General features: G+C 35.9%; 1 protein-coding gene across 1 annotated transcript in view; it reads right to left on the bottom strand.

Annotated features, from left to right (window-relative positions):
* Nucleotides 1-266: 266 nt before the first annotated feature.
* The window catches only part of LOC150078212 (adhesion G protein-coupled receptor A3-like), a 137,649-nt gene continuing 115,439 nt past the window's right edge, over nucleotides 267-22,476 (bottom strand). The window contains exons 7-8 of the mRNA XM_090384493.1: nucleotides 18,098-18,280; nucleotides 267-1,680 (exon numbers count right to left, since the gene is read on the bottom strand). Of these exons, the coding sequence (XP_090240619.1) occupies nucleotides 267-1,680; nucleotides 18,098-18,280 (1,597 nt within the window). The remainder of the gene's footprint in view (nucleotides 1,681-18,097; nucleotides 18,281-22,476) is intronic.

Genomic DNA, 22,476 nt, shown 5'->3' on the forward strand with positions numbered 1-22,476 from the left:
GCATCCTTTTCCCCAAACTAAAAATCATCACCTATATAATGCTTTAAAGAACATATCCAGTGTCAGTGCCAATCCCTTGTATATAGAACTATGCAATGTATGCTATAAAAATCTTACAAAATTGGTATAAAATTATTTCAGGAACTTGATTTTGGCAAGGGTTGTGAATTCTTTGGTCTTAAAATATAAATGGTCACTAGGGTAGATCCTAATGAACTATGTATAATAAATTACATTATTATATACAAAAATCATCACATCAGTAATTAAATACAAAACTCTTGGTGACACTTCTGATCATTATCCCTATTGTGATCACTTAATGAAGAGGATGACAGATCATCTAAAACCCTTTGTCCAGCTACATGTTCATAAGCACTCTTGGAACGAGATATCCTGCATCTACAAATATCTGTTCTAAAATTACTACTTGTGGCTCCACAATTAGGTTCTGTATTCTGATAATGATGTCTATTTGTAGAATGACACCTACTATCCCAGCTATGCTGCCGTTTCTTCCAATGATGCCGAGACTTTGAATGCTGTTTACCCCTAGTCACTTCTGTGAAATCTGAACAACAACCATGGACCATAGCAGGGGGTCGACTGCTATCCGAACACTCTGTGCAGGAACTTTTGTGATAACAAGATGGGATGTTTGCTTTAGGTGATACTGGTAGAGGAGTTCTAGCAACAAAACCACAGAAATTTTGTCTGTCTGTTTCAGAATCTTTTTTGTCATCACTTGCTTTGTGATGGTAAGATCTCTCTGCCCTGGGCTGTCCATATATATTATTTGGAATACTATCTGCAGGGTGTGATTGACTTTGTAAGTTACTATTCTTATTCTTATCATTGTCATGATCATTATTAGCAGCTGCTTTTTCTAGATTATTCTTTTGCAACTGCCGCGTTTGTTGCTGCCGCCTGTTTTTTTCAAAGAATCTTCTGGCAACAACACTCTGCCGAGGATCATAAAATATTTCGGCTCCAGTAAAAGAGTGGTCTGTTGAATAAGATTTCAAGATTTTTTTTGGATTTCTGCTCTCAGATGGAGATGATGTAACCAGACTTTGCACTTTACTATGAGCTGATGATTCTTGGCTGTGAATGGACTGTACTGTAATTTCACCTTCAGTGAGCATTGCTACTGATTCAGGAGCTTCAGAATTCTGAATAATTGTTTGTTCTGTTTTTGTATGCATACACAGCATGATTAGGCAATGATAGGCATCATGACGAAAATAGCAAAAAAAGAAAAATACAAATAACCCCAATAATGTACTGAATAAACAATAAAGCAGACTAAAAATTAATTCGTCGGCAGGTATATGATTTAGAAATGGCCTTCCTATTGCCATATATGCACTGGTCCAAGATAACAGAAATAAAAACAATACTGCAATATGGGCAAAAAGCTGATAGTGATACGAATATTCTGTATCTTCTAAACTTTTACAACTTTCATTTTGACTGTGAGAGTCATTTGCACATGGCTGAGTGAGTTCCATAACCACATTTTCTGTAATAGGTACATTTTCTGATATGCCTACGCTTTCTCCTTTACTCCGTCCAAGCAAAACACAGTAAACTAATAGGTAGAAGACAAGCAGCAAGAACACAAGTACTGTAGTTGGTCCATAAAATGCTGCGAGGCTAGGGTTGAAGGACAAGAAACAGCTGAAAGAATCAAATATTTATTGAAAAAGAAATTAGTTCTGCTATATACTACAATAACAACATTTGACTATGAGCTAAAAAATGAAAAATTTCCAGCTTTTAAAGAGATAAGATTATTTTCTTATTTTTAAAATAAGTTATGAAACCTGAATCAGATTTTTTTAATGTCTTAAGCAACTCTTTCATGATAAAAAAAAAAAAAAAAATAATGATCAAACAATGGGCCATCATCATTTGATCATTAATTTTCAACAACCAATATGTTTCTACTTTATATGGAATATCATTCATCGAAAAATAGACCTTTGTTCTCCAGTGGTATGTCACTAATAAATAATCTCAAGTGAATGAAATACTGGTTAGTATATATATATATCTATCAAATTTCCATTAGTTAATAATAGCTATTGAAAGCCTCACAATGACTGATGATGTAAGTTATACATTAAACTGAACTAAAGTTCCTCAAAGTTTAAACCCAGTAACAGTTATATCAAGAGATGAATACAAAAATAATGATTTAATATATTCTTATTTAAAAAAACCTATATATATATACAGTTGGTCGTCGACTTACGACCGACTTCCGTTCTGACTGACAGGTCGTAAGTCGATCTGGTCGTATGTCGGCCATATATTTATTAACAGTATTTTTTAACCTTTCTAATCTTTTTATTATCTTTATGATTTATTTTTATAATCTTTTATTTTTCATTTTAAATACAGTAATGTTTTTATCTTTTACTTAGCGATACTGAATATACCTTCGTTTCTATGCCTAGGCTATCTCTCTCTCTCTATGAGGTTAAATTCAAACGTTCTCTACATTTTAATTGGTTTATTATTCATACTGTTTATAAAAAAACAAAACTACAATCTATAATTATATTGTACATAATGTACTGTAAACACAAAAATACAATCTAAAATTAATGTAAAAATTAATACAAATGAAATTTACAAAATCAATTTTCAATCTTTGCTTGTGCTGGGTTGTGCATCGTCAGGGCCATGTTCTTGGTTTGAGGTAGGAAATGTTTATTTATAGAGACATTATGCAAAGAAAATCTTTTTTTAAAAACGCTTAAACCACCCAGTACTAGCCTGAAAATCTTCTGTGTAATCGTCTCCGGCGCGTGATTTTAAACTGAAACAAACTTCTAGCCTTTGCTTGCACTGTGTGAAGGCTCATGGGTGTATTTTTTTGTATTAAATCTTCCATCCACATAAACAACAATTTCTCCATTTCATGGATGGGTTCCTGTCGTTGTTTGGTTAAAATTGTAGACTTAATAAGTGCAGAACCTTTCACAGCTTCCCGAATTCTTTCTTTGTCCTTAAGTATCGTCAATACTGTGGAATGTGATAACTTCAAGTCACATGCTATCGTATTCACTTTCTTTCCGCCTTCATACTGCTGGATAATTTTCATTTTACACTCTAAATCAATAGTTTTCCTTGACTTTTTAGCTGGCGTATATGTAGATGAAGTCATTTTCCTTTTACTAAACATTTTATGCGTATTTCAGTAGAATTTTAATTAATACACCACACACAACAGATACTTGAAAGCGACTGGGTGTATGTGAGAGAGAGTGACCGGGTGTATGTGCCTGGTGCTGTCTTCAGGCCTCCCGTCATCGATTAATTAATTTATTATTATTTTTTTTTTTTGTGGTCGTAAGTGCGGCCGGTCGTAAGTCGCATAGGTCGTAAGTCGACGACCAGGTGTATATATATAAAATAGCTCTTATGTATTAATTGCTTAATAAAACAATTCTTTTAAGTGAACTAAACATAAATACTTTTTTATGGATGAAACTTGTGTGATTTATAGCTTTTAGCTCATGATAAACTTATTAAGCCCAACCATTCAATAAAAGTCCATTAGTGAAAGGTTAATTTTCAGCTGATACCCTCAAACATTTTCAGAAATCTCCTCAAAAGTGACACAGGGTGAGATGAATTTAGCAAACCTATCTCAAGGGATGAATGTGGTGAAAAAGCACTCTTCACCCAAAAAAAAACATTAAGCAAATGACAATTCTTTACTGTTCCTTACCAAGTACATAAACTTTGTGGAACTAGTAACTAGCAACATCAATGCTATTTTCAGCGATTACTGAATTATGTGCACCCATCTAATAACACCCTGGGATTCTTTGTACACAGGTCAGAGGAGGTCATCTCCATCACAACTAATAATTGTGCATTATACAGCCTGTTCAATCCATTCCAACTGTTCCTTAAACTGTATCTGCCTATGTATAGCATTGGTGCACTAACCTGTTAATAAGATGCCACTACTACTGGAGAACAACTAGCATACTGGGAGACCTATATGATTCACAATGTTCAGTGAGTCCATAGTTATCATAGATTGTTACACTTGCATCAGAGGATCAAATACTTCTAACAAAACATTTTCTAGATTATGACACTATTAGTCTGCTGTTGCTTTGGAGATTTTAATGCACTGACAACTTTAATCACAGTGTGCAAATTCATATGGTATTCTAATTCATTGTTTCTCAATCTGTGGTCCATGCAACTTATGACAGCAGTCACAGGACTAACTAGACAGCAAAAAGGCTTTTTTTGAACCTATTAAGTGATGTGAACTAAGGGTATACCCATAACAACTTAATGTATACTACATTTCAAATATAGTAATTAATATATATTTTCTTATATAGTTTAACATTTTTTGCTGTAGCTTCCACCTCAAATATAAAAGTGATCCTTATCTGAAAAAGGTTAGGAAACACTGTTCTGGTTCAAATCGTCATTTTTAATGTGTTATAATTTGTTATAAGGGTGGTCACAGGAGACTAACTTGCAAGCGTTCTCGTTTAAAAAAACCCAGAATAACTTATGGGGAAACGTTACTCCCCAACTGAAGTGACCTTTAAGAATTTCTCTAGTTGGATTTCAGCTCAGAGAGCCATTGACTAAAGTGCAGTTTGCACGACCAATGGTGCACACTTGACTACCAGTGGCAAAGCAGTGCTGTGGCAAATAGATATTTCATAGTAACAGTCTGTAAAGTTACTCAATGCTTTCTGCAATGGTTTCTTAACAAGAGCCATGTATTGCATTAGTTAATTCCACATAATCTCCAATAATGCACTGAATTCGCTCCACAGCTTCTTACTAGGATGGAGGCATGTGGCATTAGAACATCTAATGGAACAATGAAGCTCATTTCTGGTTAAACAAGAGTGTGAATACCTGTAATTGTTGGTATATAGAATACTGCCTCCATGTGTTACTGATGAAATATCTCTCCAATGTTACTTTTTGATGTGTATTTACAGCAACATCATAGTGCTATGTGCAGTGCACACTTGTCCACCACTGCCACAGCAGTGCTGTTGCCACTTGGTGTTTCATAGCAACAGTCTATAAAGTTGTTCAGTGCTTCCTGCACCGGTTTCCTCACAACAGCTATGCTGCATCAGTTAATTCCCAACAATTCATGAATTCCATACATAATTCCCAACGCATCTGATACAGAAAGATTTTTTGGCACCCTTTATTAAGGATATATATATTTTTTGCCTCAAATTGTTCTTCTGTTTTTGGCACCCCCCTTAAAGAATGTTTATTTGTTTGTTATTTGGTTTTTAGGAGCATTAGCAATAAAGGCCATATTGCTCCGGGATATGTGGTGGTCATTCCCTGACCTTTCCGCATCCTCCGTATTTGGTGGTGATGGCCTCGAACCCCGGTCTAATCAAGAAGCGTGTGCTACACACTGCTGCTCCTTCCCACCTGGCTACGGAGGGCCCTTAAAGAATGGCATCCTAGGCAAGAGCCCTGCTAGGCTCTTACCTTAATCTGGCATTGAGGATGGAGATGGATAACATGTGACACCGGAACATCTTAGACTAATGAGGCTTGTTTCTAGTAGTTAAACAGCAGTGAATAGTTGTAACCATCAGTATGAAGGACGTCATCTCCACATGTTACTGATGAAATTTTTCTCCAATGTCAAAATGTTACTGTTTGGTGTGGATTCATAGCAAACTGCAAAACTGGACCAAACTTCTTTGAGATTTCAATGCGTGGTCAATCCTTCAAGGGAGAGGATGTTTGGACTCAACTGAACACAGGAAGCCTATAATGAAAAAAATCAGAAGTCTCCTCCAAGACTTAAGTGCATACAAAGAAGTGAACAAATATACCACCAAGTCAATAAAGAAATGTGAAACTAAAGCAACTACAAGCATTACCCACTTTATTGCCACAAAATAGAGCACAAAGTGAATCTATGTTTAGTGGAGGGGATTTATCCAAGGAAATTAATGTAAATAATTTTAACTGGAGTGAGTAGCATTTCTAGCTGATTTTACAGAAGCATTTCTCTATATAACAGTATTAGATGTAGCAGAAAAAGTTAAGCCTTTTAAGCATACACTTTAAATACATAGATTATAAAACAAAATGTGGGATCACACCAACTGGATATTAAGGCAATTTCAGCAGATATAATAATTTCACTGTATTCAACAATTGGCAAAAGAAAGTTGGTGGCTACAACAATTTGGTGAGTATGACAATTTATTGTACCACACAGAAACCAGAAATTAAGAAAATCAGTGAAATAAAAGGTGTGGGAAACTAAGAGAAATTTTATTCACTGTATAAGTGAATAAAATATACTGGAGGAATGCAGAAATTCAGTTAATAATACAAAGGGTACTAGGAAAGTTTTGCAATATGACGCAACAATGAATCACAGGAAGCTGCTTGTTGCTGCATGTTGAGACATGTTCATACGTGCATAGTAGCCACCGCGCCAAGTCGATGGGCTCAATTATTCATTAGTAGTGAGAGTGTAAAGTGCTTGCGATGGCATCGTGGTCACGAAATGAGATAAGGACAGTTTTGCGGTATAATTTCGTGCGTGGTTTAACCATAGACCAGTGCTTAGAAGAAATGACTCTTGCACTAGATGATGATTGTCCACATCGTACAACGATATTCAGGTGGTATAGAGAATTCCAAAGGGGAAATTTCACTCTGGAGGATTCTGAGAGGCCGGGAAGGCCACGAACGTTAGTTACGGAGGAAAACGTTACTGCTGTGAGGAAAATGCTTGACGAAAACAGGCGAGTGACCTACCAACAGATAGAGGATACTTTGGGCCTAAATGCACCAGCAATTCGTTCGATTCTGCAAGATCATTTGCACTTGAAGAAACTTTGTTCTCTCTGGGTGCCGCATCAACTGACTGAAGAGCAGATGACACGACGTGTGACTTGGTGCCGGGAGATGTTAAAAAAGTTTGATAAGGGACAATCTCGGTATGTGAACAACATCGTGACAGGTGACGAGACTTGGCTGTACTATTACGATCTGCCGACCAAGGCTCAAAACAAAGTTTGGGTCTTTTATGATGACGACACACCCGTAATTGTCAGAAAATCCCGATCTGTAAAGAAGAAAATGATAGCTGTATTTTTCAAATCGAGTGGAATTGTGGAACGTGTCGTTTTGGACACGCAGAAGACAGTCACAGCTAAGTGGTATACTGAACAATGCCTGCCTAAAGTCATTGGATCTATGAAGAACCTGCGGCCAAAGTCAAGAATGGACACCTGGTACCTCCATCACGATAATGCTCCAGCGCACCGCTCCAAAGCCTGCAACGAATATTTGACCACGACAGGACTGAAACTTCTCGAGTACCCTCCCTACGGTCCAGACCTTGCTCCCTGCGATTTTGCACTGTTCCCGCATGTGAAAATGAAGCTAAAAGGGAGGCGGTTTTCCAGTGATGAGGACCTTCTACGGGCTTGGGACAACGAGTGTGCTTTACTCCCTAGTGAAACTTGGCAGAACTGGTTTAAAGATTGGTTTCGGAGGATGGAGAGGTGTATTGAATGTAGAGGAAATTACTTTGAAAAAATTAAATAAACAAAGCTGTATTGCAAAACTTTCCTAGTACCCTTTGTAGAAAAGAATATTTTTTATTAATTTATTTTGTGTAAAAGTATTCAAGCCAATCCTATTTAAAAGCAGTAGTAAATCATAGGCATGCACCTATTATCTCTAGCATGACTGTCCATATAGTAACAACTTTACAATATGGGTGGACAGTCATGATGAAGATAACACACACACACACACACACACACACACACACACACACACACACACACACACACACACACACACACACACCACACACACACACACACACACACACACACACACCCATCCATTTAATATAACAGGCACATATTTAACCAAACCATGCTGCTATTCCAGGAACAAGCAGAGTCCCAAGTACAGATTAGTTTTGGACCCTCCCTTCTTTCATTATAGCTACGTTATACCATTTAAGAAATGCTTTGCCCCCCCCCCCCTCTCTGTGTTGAGGTCCTGATACATTAAATCAAATCCCATCATGATGGGAAAAATATTATGGGTGAGTGCATGACTCTCTACTGGGTATTAAGGGTGGTTTTTTTTTTTTTTTTTTATTGGGGCTAACTGCTAAATAATTACATGCAATTCACAGCCATTATAAACAGATGCCACGAGACATTTGTATACAGATGGCTATAAACTGTTAGTTGTGTGGTGAAAAAATAAATACTCTTAACTACCTTCCCCCAGGGTAACAAAGTGTGTTCTGGCTTACCAACCCTTACTAGGCCAGACTGCTCTTCCCTGTAGGGACCAGGATTCGAGTTTTGAGCATCCCTCTACAATGTCCAGGAAAGCTTACTTGCCTGCCCCCTATTCAGTGCTCCAGCCTTTATTAACCCATCTATGGAACTAGCCTACCAATAACTTCAACCGCTTTCAATAAAAAATATAATGCAGACTGAACTGCAAAACAAACATCCAAAGAATGTGCATTAACCAGACAGAAGTATTCTCTACTTTCGGTTTCCAAAACAACTTGCTACCATATGTATTACCTAAAAATACAACATACAGAAGCAAAAAATAGTAAATTAGAAGTAAGTAAACTAATTGAAAGGAAAGTAACTGTATTCCTAATCTTTAACCTGCGTATGGAACTTCTTTATAGAATCTCCCTAAAAATATAGAATGTGCATTAAGAAATGAAGGTGGCTAGTGCACTCTATGAAAAATATAAACCATTCACCGACCACTATTTACAGCATGGTATTTCGCTTAGAATTCACCTAATCATTAAATTGCTGACTCACCAAATTGTCACATACAAGGTGAGGAAATTAAGTTCTCAGAGTGGAGCTACTGCGGTCATGTTCAATGAGTTTGAAAATAAAATGGTATGTTATAGTTCAAACTTTCTTCTATAGATGGTGGGCCAGGGATTGTCCAGTAGGTTGACAGGTTGCAAGTAACAACCAGTTTTGTTTGTAGCGTCAACGTTCCGTTTCATGATTTTGCAATGAAATATCAAACTAATATCAAATTTTGCTTTAAACTGGGATAATCTGCAACAGAAATGTATGAAATGTTATAAACTGGTTATGGTGAAACCTTTAGTTGTACCAGTGTGTTTGAATGGTATAAGCAGTTCAAGGATGCATGTGCGGATGTTTGTGATGACTCAAGAAGTGGGCATTCTTCAACCTCTTGAAATGAGGAGAGTTGCAAAGGTTTGGGAAATTGTGACAAGAGATTGTCACTTGGCCCTCAGAATGATGGCTGATGAGTTGGATATGAATAAAGAGATGATATGTCAAATTCTGCATGAATATTTAGGAAAAATGAAGGTCTGTGCAAAATTTGTGCAGCACAGCCTCGTCAATGAGCAGAAGCAAACGAAGATTGTCATCATCCTAATATCCTCGACCATACTGCCATTGGAGATGAGTGCTGGGTGTTTTAGTACAACCCGCAGATGAAGCGCCAGAGCAAGCAATGGATTTCAAAATCATCAATAAGGCCAAGAAGTTTTGTTTACAGAAGTCCAGGTTCAAGACGATGCTAATCATGTTTTTTTGACAAAGAGGAAGCAATTCACAAGGAATTTGTACTTGAAGGGAAGAGGATCAGTGCTGCATTTATGTAATGCTTCAAAGACTGTTGAAGCATATTTCCTTGTGAGGAAAAGTAGCTGGTTCTATTATTGCTGCACAACACTGCCTGTGCCATCCATACTTGTTGTGAAGATATTTCTGACAAAACATGGCACTATTGAGGCCGACAATCCACCCTACTCTCTTGATCTAGTACCAGCAGACTTCTTCCTCTTTCTCAATATGAAAACTGCCCTCAAAGGAAAGAGATTTCAGTATGTCAAGGACATAAAGAAAAAAAGTAACCATCGAACTGAAGATCATTTCTTTGGATGCCTTTGCTGACTCTTTTCAAATTTTACAATGGTGTAATAAGAGCATTCAATCAGGTGGTGATTACTTTAAACAAAAATAAAACTATTTTTGAGCTCCTTTTTACTGCACCAGTCTAGAAACTTTCTTGCCATACCTAGTATAGCAAAATGTCATACACTGAATTGTCTTGCACAGCACTGACTTGGACTCATAAAACATAAATATATGCTCAAGAAAATGTAAAAAACCTATCTTAAAATTATGGTACTTTACATATACATGGGCACCATCAGCATGGTGCAAGTACACTACCTTTGGATTTCGAAGTAATACACAATTTTTAATATTTTCATTAATTTATTCCCACGTGCCTTGCAAAATATCCTGCTGGCACCAATGTACATATATATTTATATTTTTTACAATAACAGCTTGCAATACTGTAAATTTTCAGATCAGCACTCAAAACCAATAAATGTGGTGCTAGAGCTTAAAATAGGTAGGAATTACTGGCATTGAAACGTTCAGCATGGATCCTTCTGTAAAATTTTCTTCAAATTTCCTTTTCTTAAATTATTGTAGAATTTAAGTGACTTCTATGCTGCTTTAAGTGACTTCTATGCTGCTTTAAGTGACTTCTATGCTGCATTTAACAATCTGTCAATCTCATTCATGACTGAAGATCTAGATCTATTTAATTTCTTGCACTTAAAAGTAGTTTCTACATTTAAAGATTTTTTCCTTATTCTTTATTAAGGTTCTGGTGAAATGTTTAATAAGATTCTGATGAAGTGTTTGGCACCCCAAATCCAGTCTTTCTAGAATATCCAATTTAGTTTCTAATGATGAGCTTTTATTATGGCTTTTCACCTTCATGCTATTCGCACTTGCTGAGGCCATTTTAAAAAAGGGAGGAGTTGAAACTATCTGCAAGGTAAACTAAAATTAATCACATGGTCACAAAATGCTCAAAAACAATATATAAACCAGAAGTGACTGGAAAGCAAAACTAAACTGGAAACAGCATTGCTGAGTGGTGTTACCATACAATGTACAGTGAAAAGCAACTCCGTGTCAGGCATGTGGTAGTTGCTAAAAAGGATTTTTATAAACACTTTAATAAACTTCAGTTAATTAGAACTTCCAAGCAGGTGCTCCATTTCCCATAAAAGAGATCATAGTGTTTTACGGCCATAGACACAAGAAATGTGCTGGTACTAACAGCTACAGACACTGATACTAACAGCTACAGAAAATTAAGATGTAAATTACCCATGGACATGAAAAATAACATTTAGGACAATAAACAGATATTTCAAAATTCCTCCTTAGCATAAACTGAAAATGCTTTACAATATTTCTAGTTTGGCCAGCCTACTACAGAACTCTGCAGTAAATATAAACTAGTTTGCAATCAAGTCAAAGGAGGCTAGGAGGTTAAGGCAGATTGCAAGAAGTCTCTAGCAAAGAATACAAAGAAAATCAACAGACTTCTTTACTTATGTAAATACTAGAAGGAAGGGGATGAATCACACTGGTCCACAATGAATGGTTTAACTGCTGATGATCCTGTTCAGGTTGCTAACAAGCTGAATATGTATTTTGCATCTACATTCACACAAGGAATTTTTAAAGATGGAGACACCAGAAGTTTATTAAATTTTAACATTGAGCTAATGATTTTGTGATAACTGAAAAGAATGTGGAACAGAAATTTTTGAAACTAAATGTAAAAAAGCACCTGCGATGGATGGGATCTATCCAATTAAATTAAGGGAAGCAGCAAAGGAAGTAAACAAACCTTTAGCCATAATTATGACACCATCTTTGGATTCAGGGGAGGGACCAGTGGAATGGAGATGTGCAAATATATCCTCAATTCACAAAGAGGGATCAAAGGGTGACTTCATTAATTATAGATCTGTCAGTTTGGCTTCTGTTCCAGGGGAAAATTATGAAACCACTGGTTACACAAGTAATGCAGATCTAGAAAGGAATTCAGTTATACTGCAGTCAGAGCATGGATCTGTTAAGGGATAACTTGCCTGATCAATTTGATTTGATACTATGATATAGTAACAAAGGAACCGGTTGCAATATACTTAGATTTCAGAAAAGCTTTTGATACTGTTGTACATAAAAGGCTGCTGTACAAATTAGAGCAGTTTGGCGTCAAGGTCAAGTTACTGCTATGGATAAAGAGATGGTTGAGTGGGAGAAGACAGAGTAGTTAAAAACGGGCACTGATTTTCGTGCACTAATGTTATTAGCAGTGTACTCTAGTGGCAGTCCATTGTTGTTTTCTGGGTTGATCATTGTTTCCCAGTTTTATTAATAAATAAAGTATATAACTTTATTTACTAATAAAACTAGGAAAAAAAAAAAAATGGGGAATTAATATTCCTTTCTTTTTCTAGCAGTTGATGCTGTATAAGCTTGCTTCTGTGCATAATTTTGCTGCTGCTAATGCTAAGATTGATATTAGTATTGATTAGTATTGATATTTCCTTTTGTATATAACGAAATTTATATACAAAAAGAAATGCATCATTTAACTCCCTCAAAACAGGCAGTTTAAATTTGTTTCATTATACAATAAAAAGAACTTAATTACATAACTAATTATTAATAAATACAGTAGAGCTTTGAAAATCAAAACATCAATATTTCAGTGTCAATAATCCAAACAAGCCAGCATTTATGTTTTTTTTAATGCTAGTGCCATAAAATAATTACAGTAAGTGCCAGTTATTGTGATCACATTTGCAAATTCAATTTTGATTCTGTTAAACAGCAATTCTAATAAGTGAAAATCAGAGGATTATTATCCATAGGCTATAAAAATGATGATATGAAGAACAAATTTACACTCCTCCCCCTTACCAATTAACTTAAAAATCGGAAGAGTATTCTAACGTCAGTCTAGTAGACAAACCAAGCTCAACTGACGATTCTTTTTTTTGTACTTCGATGTAAGGAGTATATCCACGGGTTAGGAAAATAAAAATATAAATTTATGCTTATGTACATAGCTTAATTAATATACATACAGTACTAACTAAAAATAACACTTTGTAATGTGATATTTCTGCTCACTGACAGTTTTTTGCGGTTGTAAAAGCTAAAACAGTAAAAAAAAGGATGTGTCAATCAATAACAAAGAACACTGCACACAAAAATTGCAACCAACACAATACGCACAAGTGAGATTTGGAGTAAAAAGATACTGAATGGTATCTTTTTTCTTTTACAGAGTTTTATTTTACTGTACTGTAGTTTTCTTCATCTTTTAAAAGGAAGCAGAAATTATTAATAATTGAATAAAAGAATGAGATTAACAAACTTTCAAAAGGTAGAAAGCGGTCTGTGTTATCAAAATTTTATGAGGTTAGAAAGTCAACCATAACAGAAAGTGAAAACAACAAGGAAAAAATTTTCAAGTTTGCATCGAAACTTGATTTAGATGGTGCAAATAAAAAGGGGGGGGGGCTACGAGAACAGCTAATGACCCATCCCTCGAAGATGCTGTTTATTTGTGGTTCACACAAAGTTTAGGAAGACCGATACCTGAACTTCTGTTATGTGAAAAGGCGCTGGGTTTTAACAAAGACGGTCACTCAGATTTTAAATCCAGTGTTTTTATTTCTAAACTTACTGAACTTATTTTTTAGTCTCCAGAACAGTATTTTTGATAAGTTCGAAAATTTGAATATATCGGAAGTCCAAACTACTCCAGGTCCCAATTAGTTCAAATTATCAACGCTTTACTGTAATCACTTTAGTAAAATGGAAGAAAAATTATACATTCGTTGTGTGTTATTCTTAATGTATGATAATTTCTGTTATCTTCTTTACGCTACTCAAGCTTATAATAATGCTAATAACTTGTATTATTGGCATATTAATTTGGCTTTATTTGTCCTATATCTAATGTTTTGAAATTTTTATACATATTTTCTTACCACGTATCTTCATTTTCTTCTTCTGTCCTTGTCATATATTTGTTTGTTTTTCCACTCTTCCGGCTATTTTTTTCCCCCAAATTTATATTCAAATATAATCAAAATATAATTTTAATATCAAAATAAAGGTAGCAGTGTAGGAGAGAAATAGACATGCTATTAAACAGAGACATGCATAGAGACTATGAAATACAAACAATACTCTCCTTTGCATGTGCTATTTCATAATGATTTTTATAATACATTCTATTCTTTTACAACTATAAAGAATAATACTAGTATTGTCTCTATCTAGTCTACAATTATTCCCGCTCAATTTAAATTTAGGTCCCGTTGGGTATGTCACATAAATAAGCATAAAAATTTCCTTGGCATTTAGTTTAGACAGGGTCATTTATTATTAGAAATTTATACAAAATGTATATATAACAAGAACAATATTTAGTCCCATCACACCCAAAAGGACAGATTTTACAAGAACTGACAGATGAATTAGGAGGCTGGATTCCAACACCAAGATAAAGGAGTCCACATCATTAGCAAAAAAGAGAAAAATTAGATGAAAATAAACAAAGGAATATATGTACAGTATTCAAAAGAAAAAACGAAAAACTATTTATATAGTGTAATTTAAAATTAGGGGCTGACTGAGCAGTTAATCCGAAATGCAGTCAGAATTACATGGCACTGAATTAAGTCAGATGAGTTTCATCTTCATGAAGGTCCACAGATGATGACGCATTGTGCAAGCTAAGAGAAATATCTGATGGAGGACTCTGGCAGAACTGATGGCAGCTAACAATTAAGAAGGGCCTTGTTGAAGGAAGATTTGATTCAGGATGTGTTTTTGATACAAATTATTCTCCACAAACATGTTGAAGTTAGCATCCAATTCTTGGACAAGTGGAAGCATCTGAGCTGGCAGAAAACAATCTGAAAGATGGGGCTGAGTTTTATGGGAGCATAGCTTAGAAGCTACTCTCAGAGCTGCTAGCAAGACTCTATAGCAACACATATCCCAGAAGGATATGTGTGAAAATCTGGCCGATAAGCAGCTTAACTGTAGTGACAAAATTCACGTGTTGATACAAATTATTTTGTATGTGCACATGTTGATAAAAATTATTTTGTATGTGCATGTGTTGATACAAAGTTGATACTTTGTATTTGCAAAGTTTGAGCCACTTTTGTTGTTCTGTACTGGGAACTAAGTTTTTTCTTGTGAATAGCCCATTTGAGCAGCCAGTATTTTGATGCAAAGATAGGTTTTACATTACTAGCCTTCCATACAGCACAGTAAAACAGGTGAATAAACAATGGTCTGAATGTACTTCAATGTGGTTTCCCTGTCGTCAAAGTACTGTAGGTGTTTCCTGGCAATTCATTTAAGACGTGAAGCATAGGTGAGGAGAAGTTCAAGATGGCAAATGAATCTTAACTTGAGATCAAACACTACCTGTAGTGTTTGATCAATGTAGTCAATGTAGCTAGAGATCATGGGTATGGAGGCTACATGCATGGGGTTAGAGTTCTGTCAATGAGAAGAGCAAGCATTCAGACTTACTGGGGTTGATGTTTAGATCCAATTTACTCAAAGCTTTCAAGGCCTTAATCAAGTCATCCTGTACATTCCTGGTTACCAAACATAGTAGCATATAAAACACATCTCTCTTGATAAGAATACCCTTTTGTGCTTTTAACCAATCCTGCTGCTCTTTTCTGCACACTTTCCAACTGTGTCCACATCTTTCCTAAAATGGGGTCTCCAAGGCTGCATGCAATATTCAAGATGAAACCTAACCACTGCTTTATATATCAGAATAATCACCTCTTTTCTCTGCTGGCAAAGTTCCTATATATCTTTAAGTAGTTCCTACACTCACAAAACCCCATAATCTGTCCTAGCAGTCTATCTACACTGTTTATCAAATTTCATACCAGATTGTATAGTTATCTCCAAATCCGTTTCATTATCTACAATCTTGAGTTTGGTAGTGACAAGAGGTATGCTATGAGAGGATTATTGCTACCCAGATGCATTTCTCAGCTCATCAAAATCTGTTTGATTGAAGTAGCACACTCTGATTGCTATCATTACTAGCCATTGTATCAATATTAATGATATTGATACAAAATACTTGTATCGATATCATTAATTAGATAGTATGAGCCAGAGTTGTAATGCTAAATACGTTGTATGTTGATATCAATATTTGTAAAATAATAAGAAGTTTACCTTGATATAGTATGTAGAACACTTCCATATGATACTCTCCAGAAATTAAAACGAAAAAATCGAAAATCTTACATTACAGTAACAAATTAAAAATCAATTTAACACAATTAAAAATTAATAAAATTAATGAAAAAATTGCAAAACAATTTTACTTCCCGAAGCTGACAACGCTTTTTGACCGTGATGTCATGATCACAGAAATGTATTGGAAGGAAAATCGTTTTGCAATTTTTTTGTTAAATTCTTTTAATTAATTTTCTTAATTTTTAATTGCGTTAAATTGATTTTTAATTTGTTACTGTAATATAACATTTTCAATTTTTTCGTTTTAATTTCTGGAGAGTATCATACGAAAATGTTCTATGTATTATATTGAGGTAAACTTCTTATTATTTTACAAATATTGATATCATTAATGAATATTAGAAATGGTAAGGGGCCAAGAACTAAACCAAGTGGGACCCCATTCATAACTACTCTGTATCCTATCACTTTACATTATTATACATAGCAGTTTATATAATAATCACTCACGTGGGAACAAAAGCTTTACTAAAATCTAAGTAAATTATGTCAGAATTATTCCTTCTATCTATTCTTTGCTGAAAAACTCATTACCTAATCAGATTAGTCAGGCATCTGTCCTTAACAAAGCCATGCTGTGATTCCCTTATAATTCCATATCTGTGCAAATAATCTTGTAATCTACTTGTACCCAAGGCATCCACAATCTTCCATTGTGCAAAATGTCAAACTGACTGAGTGGTAGTTGCTCATTTCACCCTTTTAGCTACCTCTGTGAATAGGAGAGACATTTGAATATCTGTGATCTATAGGGACATTGCCGAATCAAAGGATGCTCTCATTACAATAGCTAGAGGTTTGTATACATATTTTACTGCTTTCTTCGATAAAATTTGATAATTCTGTCAACTCTTAGTGTCTTGTTTACTTTTAATTGTATTAACTTTGCTTCAATCCCTTCTTGGTTATCATAAAATCTTGCAACTCTCAATTAGTATTAGCAAGCCTATTGGTGTCTTCAACTTTAAAAACTTCCTCATGTGCAAATGTGGATACAAAACTATTAATTCAGCTTATTAAGAACCAGTTCAGATCATCAACACTATTACTGCACATATCAAGTGGACTGATATGGCTGATTCCTTTCATTTTACTGTTACCATAAGTAAAGAAATTCTTGTTATTGTTTAATGAACTCTAAGTTAGGGCCTTCTCTTAGACTGCTTATTATTTTCCTTAGTATGCTTAAGTAACTTTATCACAAACCAATTTATAATTTATATTTACTGTATGATTTAGGGTCAGCTGATAATTTATAAACATTCCATGCATCTTTCTTCTTTGTCGCTAAGTGACCTTTTCATCAGTTTTTTTATCATCCATTTTGGTCTATACCTTGAACAATACCTTTTTGTGAACATAAAGATTAGTAGCTTCTAGAATAACTTCGTTAAACATATCCCTTTTAGCATTTGTAAAATATTTGTTATAGAATTTGTAAATGCTAGCATTTGATTCCAGCAAAAATAACTTATATGATGTGTAAGTGAATATACTAAAGCTACCAAATGGTAGCATTAGTATATTCCCAATGCTTATGCCAGTGGTTCCTTAAGATTCTTAATATCTGATAGTTCTTTACTGATAACTAGGTTAAGGATATTTCTTCACTTGTGGCATCTCTAGGATGCTAATGTAAGAATCAGTCATCTAGCAATGAACCACCAGAAAGAGGCCAACCTCAAGAATATAATCCATGTGTAATGAGAATTTCAGACACCAGATTTCTGATTATAAAAAAATAAATAAATAATCAAAGTAAAATTCAGGACATGTTTTGCCACACTCAATGGATCTCTTTTAATATTCTTAAGAACTAACCATTTAAATTATTCAAAGAAATGACATACTAGAACTGTCCTCCATAGTTGTCTAAATGAACTGCAGCAGAAATACCACAAACGATAGTAGCCACACCCCAACCCAGAAGGTAAAATCTCAACATAGGCTTTGGAGGAAGGGCATAATCAGGTAGTGGTTCATCTGGAGGGGGTGGTAGGGAGTCAGTTTTCGTCAACTTCTTGTGTAGATTACTAAAATAAGAAATACAAAGCTTGATATAAATATTAATCACAACTGCTGTAAATCTTCATAAAGCACCCACTGAAAGGTGGTACTTTATGCAGATCCACATGAATTATGTACATTCATAAGCTAGGTTTTTTTTTTTTTTTTTTTTTTTAAAGATTTATATAGTAAATGATTTAAAATTATCTAAAGAAATGAAGTTACTAAGCTAATCAGATATCTTATTGTATAGAAAATAAGATAAAAATTTTAATCACATTTTACCTCTATTACAGTTGTGATCAGAGATTAACGACAAGAGCAACTAAGGCCTAAATGTGCCTCTCTGTGATTCACTGGAAAATCAAATTATCAGCAGCATATCAACGTGAATTAAATGCAGGCATAAGGTTTTATTTGTCTAAGGAAGGAAAAAGTTCTGCAAAATTTGCTGTATTTCCTAGATGTTGCATGTTAAGAGGGCCCTTGCAGTTAATTAAGATATGTTGTCAGTGAGCTGGGTTTTACATAAAATTCATTGATGACAATTTTCACACAGAAGTAAATGGAGATAGGTACGGCACATGTGGCACAAACATCCTCTTCCTCTTGTCCGTTTCAGCAGAAGTTAGAAATCCATTTCTGTGGTTCAGTTTTAATTTGACAGAGTTTATTACAAGCTTGTTCTCTCCATATCTGTGCCTATTCAAGACTGCATGCTTTATGGATTATGTTCTTGAAATCTGTATAGGGAACTAGAGAAGAAGAAGAAGAAGACTAAGCTATGTGGTCAATTTGTTTAGCAGCATGGTCTGCTTTTTCACATCCTTGAATACCACAGTGCCCGGGTATCCAGCAGAGTGTTATTCCTTTATCGTGTGCTTAACAGTGTTGGTGACTTTCTGGCACTTTTCAGAACTGGATGAGAATAGGATAGATTATTTTGAATAGCTGATACTGCACTGAAGGAATCTGTATAAATTATGGCAGGCCATAAGGAAAGACTGCAGATTTTTAATAAGGCTAGATGGACTGCGTACAGCTCATCTGTCAGTATGCTACATTTCTAGGGGCAGTGATATACTATCTGTGGAGAAAGGAAAAACAACTGCTGCACCTTTATGATTGTCAGATTTCACACCTATTGTAAATTTATGGAAATTGTCTGAAGTATGGGAGGCGCCTCTGTAGCCAGGTGGGAAGGAGCAGCAGTGCGTAGCACACGCTTCTTGATTGGACCGGGGTTCGAGCCCGTCACCACCAAATACGGAGGATGCGGAAAGGTCAGGGAATGACCACCGCATATCCGGGAGCAATATGGCCTTAGTTGCTAATGCTCCTAAAAAAAAAAAAACCAAATAACAAATAACAAAAATCTGAAGTATGGGTAGCACGTAGTTGTTGGAAATGATGGGCTGGCAATTTTTACCCCATTGTGTGAGGGAGTCATCACAGCAAGGAGTAAAAGTCCTCCCCAGTGGATCAGGCAAGTAAGTAACTTGATTGATGTTACTGAAATCCATATTCCAATTATGCAGTTGTTCTTTCAGGCAAAGTTCCACAGGTTGAGTCTCTCTAGGTTTTGCTTCACAGAAAGGAAGAAAACATTGGGGATCAAAGGGATAAGTCCAACTTGGGTGATTGAGAAGGAATTGTATTTTTTCAGCATACACATATAGGAGGGTTTTCCTTCTAAGAGATAATGGAGGTTCATTAGCTTCAATTTACAAACTGTTCACTTGAAGAGTGTCATGCTGAATGCCTTATAGAGATGTATATAGGGTGTCTCAAAAATACACGGCATAACTTCAGGAATGAGTTCCTCATATGTAGACAATAAAAATATTTTATATCAACATAGTTCCAGAAATGCTTGGTTTCCGAGTTTTGAAGGTCTGTTTATGACACTTAACTGTTCACATCACCTTATAGTAATTGTTCAAAATGTCCACCTTCTGCCTGAATACAGACCTCACATCAACGTCTCACGGACGATGCCAAATCCCTGGCATGTTTCGTATTGTCTCACAGCCTGCCACAATTCGATTGCGGAGAGTTTTCACATCAGCTACCGAAGTCGAATACACCAATGACTTTAAATGGTCCCCACAAGAAGAAATCTAGTGGGTTTAAATCAGTAGAGCATGGAGGCCAGGCAGTTGGTCCACCTCTACCTATACACCGACCAGGAAACCTTCGATTCAGGTAATTGTGGGCTAGGTGACTGAAATGTGTGGGAGAAATGAAAAATTGAATCATGCATGAAGTGTGCTTGTTGACAAGTGATCAGTGGAGTGTCGTCCAAGAAATCAGGCATGTTGTTTTCCAGAAAGTTTCTGTATGCCTGCCCTGTGAGTTGTTTGGAAGTACATGGGGCCCAAATAACTTATCACCAAAAACGCCAGCCTAGATGTTGAGGCTGAACCGCTATTGATGACGTAATGGAAGAATTGCATGTGGGTTTTCCTCAGCCCATACATGCTGATTGTGAAAGTTTTGAATTCTGTCTCTTGTGTGAACTGTGCTTCATCTGTGAATATCACTAAGGCAGGAAAGTGAGGAGTTGTACCACACTGCTGCAAAAACCACTGGCAGACCATTATTCGTGCAGGATAATCTGCTGGTGACAAGGCCTGTACCCGTTGCAGATGGTAAGGATACAGTTGGTGTTCTCGCAACACTCTCCAAATAGTCGAACATTGAACATCCAGTTGCATTGCTATTCTGCGCGTGCTCATTCCAGGAGTGGCATGCACAACATCCAAATTCTCCTCCTCTACTTCAGGACTCGTAGATCTCGGTTGTCCTCTGTCGGCAGCACGAGGATACCTTCAAACATTTTCCTGTCTGGACATCTTCGTTCTGGGAACCTTTCGTGGTACAAACAACGAGCCTCCAGAACATTGCTGTCCGCCAAACCGTACATAAAGTGCATATCCGCTACATGGCCGGAATGGAAAACCACCAGATTCTGTCAGTACCTTGTGATGAAGGAAATCACCTGTGGGAGATAAGACATTCCGGTTAATAACTTGGGAACCAAGTATTTCTGGAACTATGTTGATATAAAATATTTTTATTGTCTACATATGAGGAACTCATTCCTGAAGTTATGCCGCATATTTTTGAGACACCCTGTATTTATACATCTCTATAAGGTGTTCATAAAAGTTACTTTGTTTTTCTACCTTGTATTATTTCCTCCTCAGGTTTCTGCAGTTACAAGTTTTAGAGAAGGCTAGATGATTTCCTTTGAAGTTTGGGAGGATAGAGGAGGAAACAGTGCAGTCTGATTGGCTGTGTTCTTTTGATCCACAAAGAGGAGAGACAGTTGTCTTTCTAATGTACTCATATTTTGAGAGTGACAAAATGGTGAGATCACCTGCATACAAATATGCTTCAATAGTGCTAGGGATGTCTTGGGTCATACTGTTTAATCTGATTGCAAATAATGAAGTCTTTTGGTGAACCTGAAAAGTCCTGATGTTGAGGAAGTTCTGTATCATTTGGGGCAAGGAAGCTCTTAAGCTAAAATTATGTAGGTCTTTGAGAATGCCATACCTCTATGTGGTGTCAAAGGCTTTTTCAATATCTAGCAATACCATTATCAAATGTTGTCTCTTTGCAAATGCATTGCAGACGTTAGCTTCGGCTTTGACGTGCAGACTTTATGTTGATTGGTTGCTTCTAAAGCTGTACTGATGATCAATCAAGATGTTTTGTGATTCTAACAAACACATAAGTCTATGATGTACCATCTTTTCCAGTATCTTGACTAAGAGGCTGGTAAGGGAGATTGGTCTATCACTATTTAGTAAAGGGGAGGGGGGGGGGTCTTTCCCTGATTTTGGAAGGCCAACACAATTGAATGACACCATGAGAGTGGATATTTGTTTTCTCTAAAGATCCAATTGTAAAAGATCAACAGGGAGGGCATAGCTTTCTTAATAAGATACAGTATGCTGTAGCAGATGCATCTGGGCTTACAGCAACAGTAGAAGGGTTATGTAAGGATTGTTTAAATTCTATTAAGGTAAAAGGTTGATCATATGGATAAGAGGCTGTAGTAGCAAAAGCAAAATTGATCTTTTACCACTTGGCTCAAGATTTAATATGTTTGAAATGTGAATCACATGAAGCAGTAGATACTGAAGGGAAAGCTTTATCAAGTGCTTCTGCTATCACAACAGAAAAGAATACATTGTTACCCCTCCAGTGAAGG

This window comes from Mastigoproctus giganteus, chromosome 11 (assembly GCF_048544385.1).
Source record: "Mastigoproctus giganteus isolate SK-2022 chromosome 11, ASM4854438v1, whole genome shotgun sequence".
NCBI classification, from domain to species: Eukaryota; Metazoa; Arthropoda; class Arachnida; order Uropygi; family Thelyphonidae; genus Mastigoproctus; species Mastigoproctus giganteus.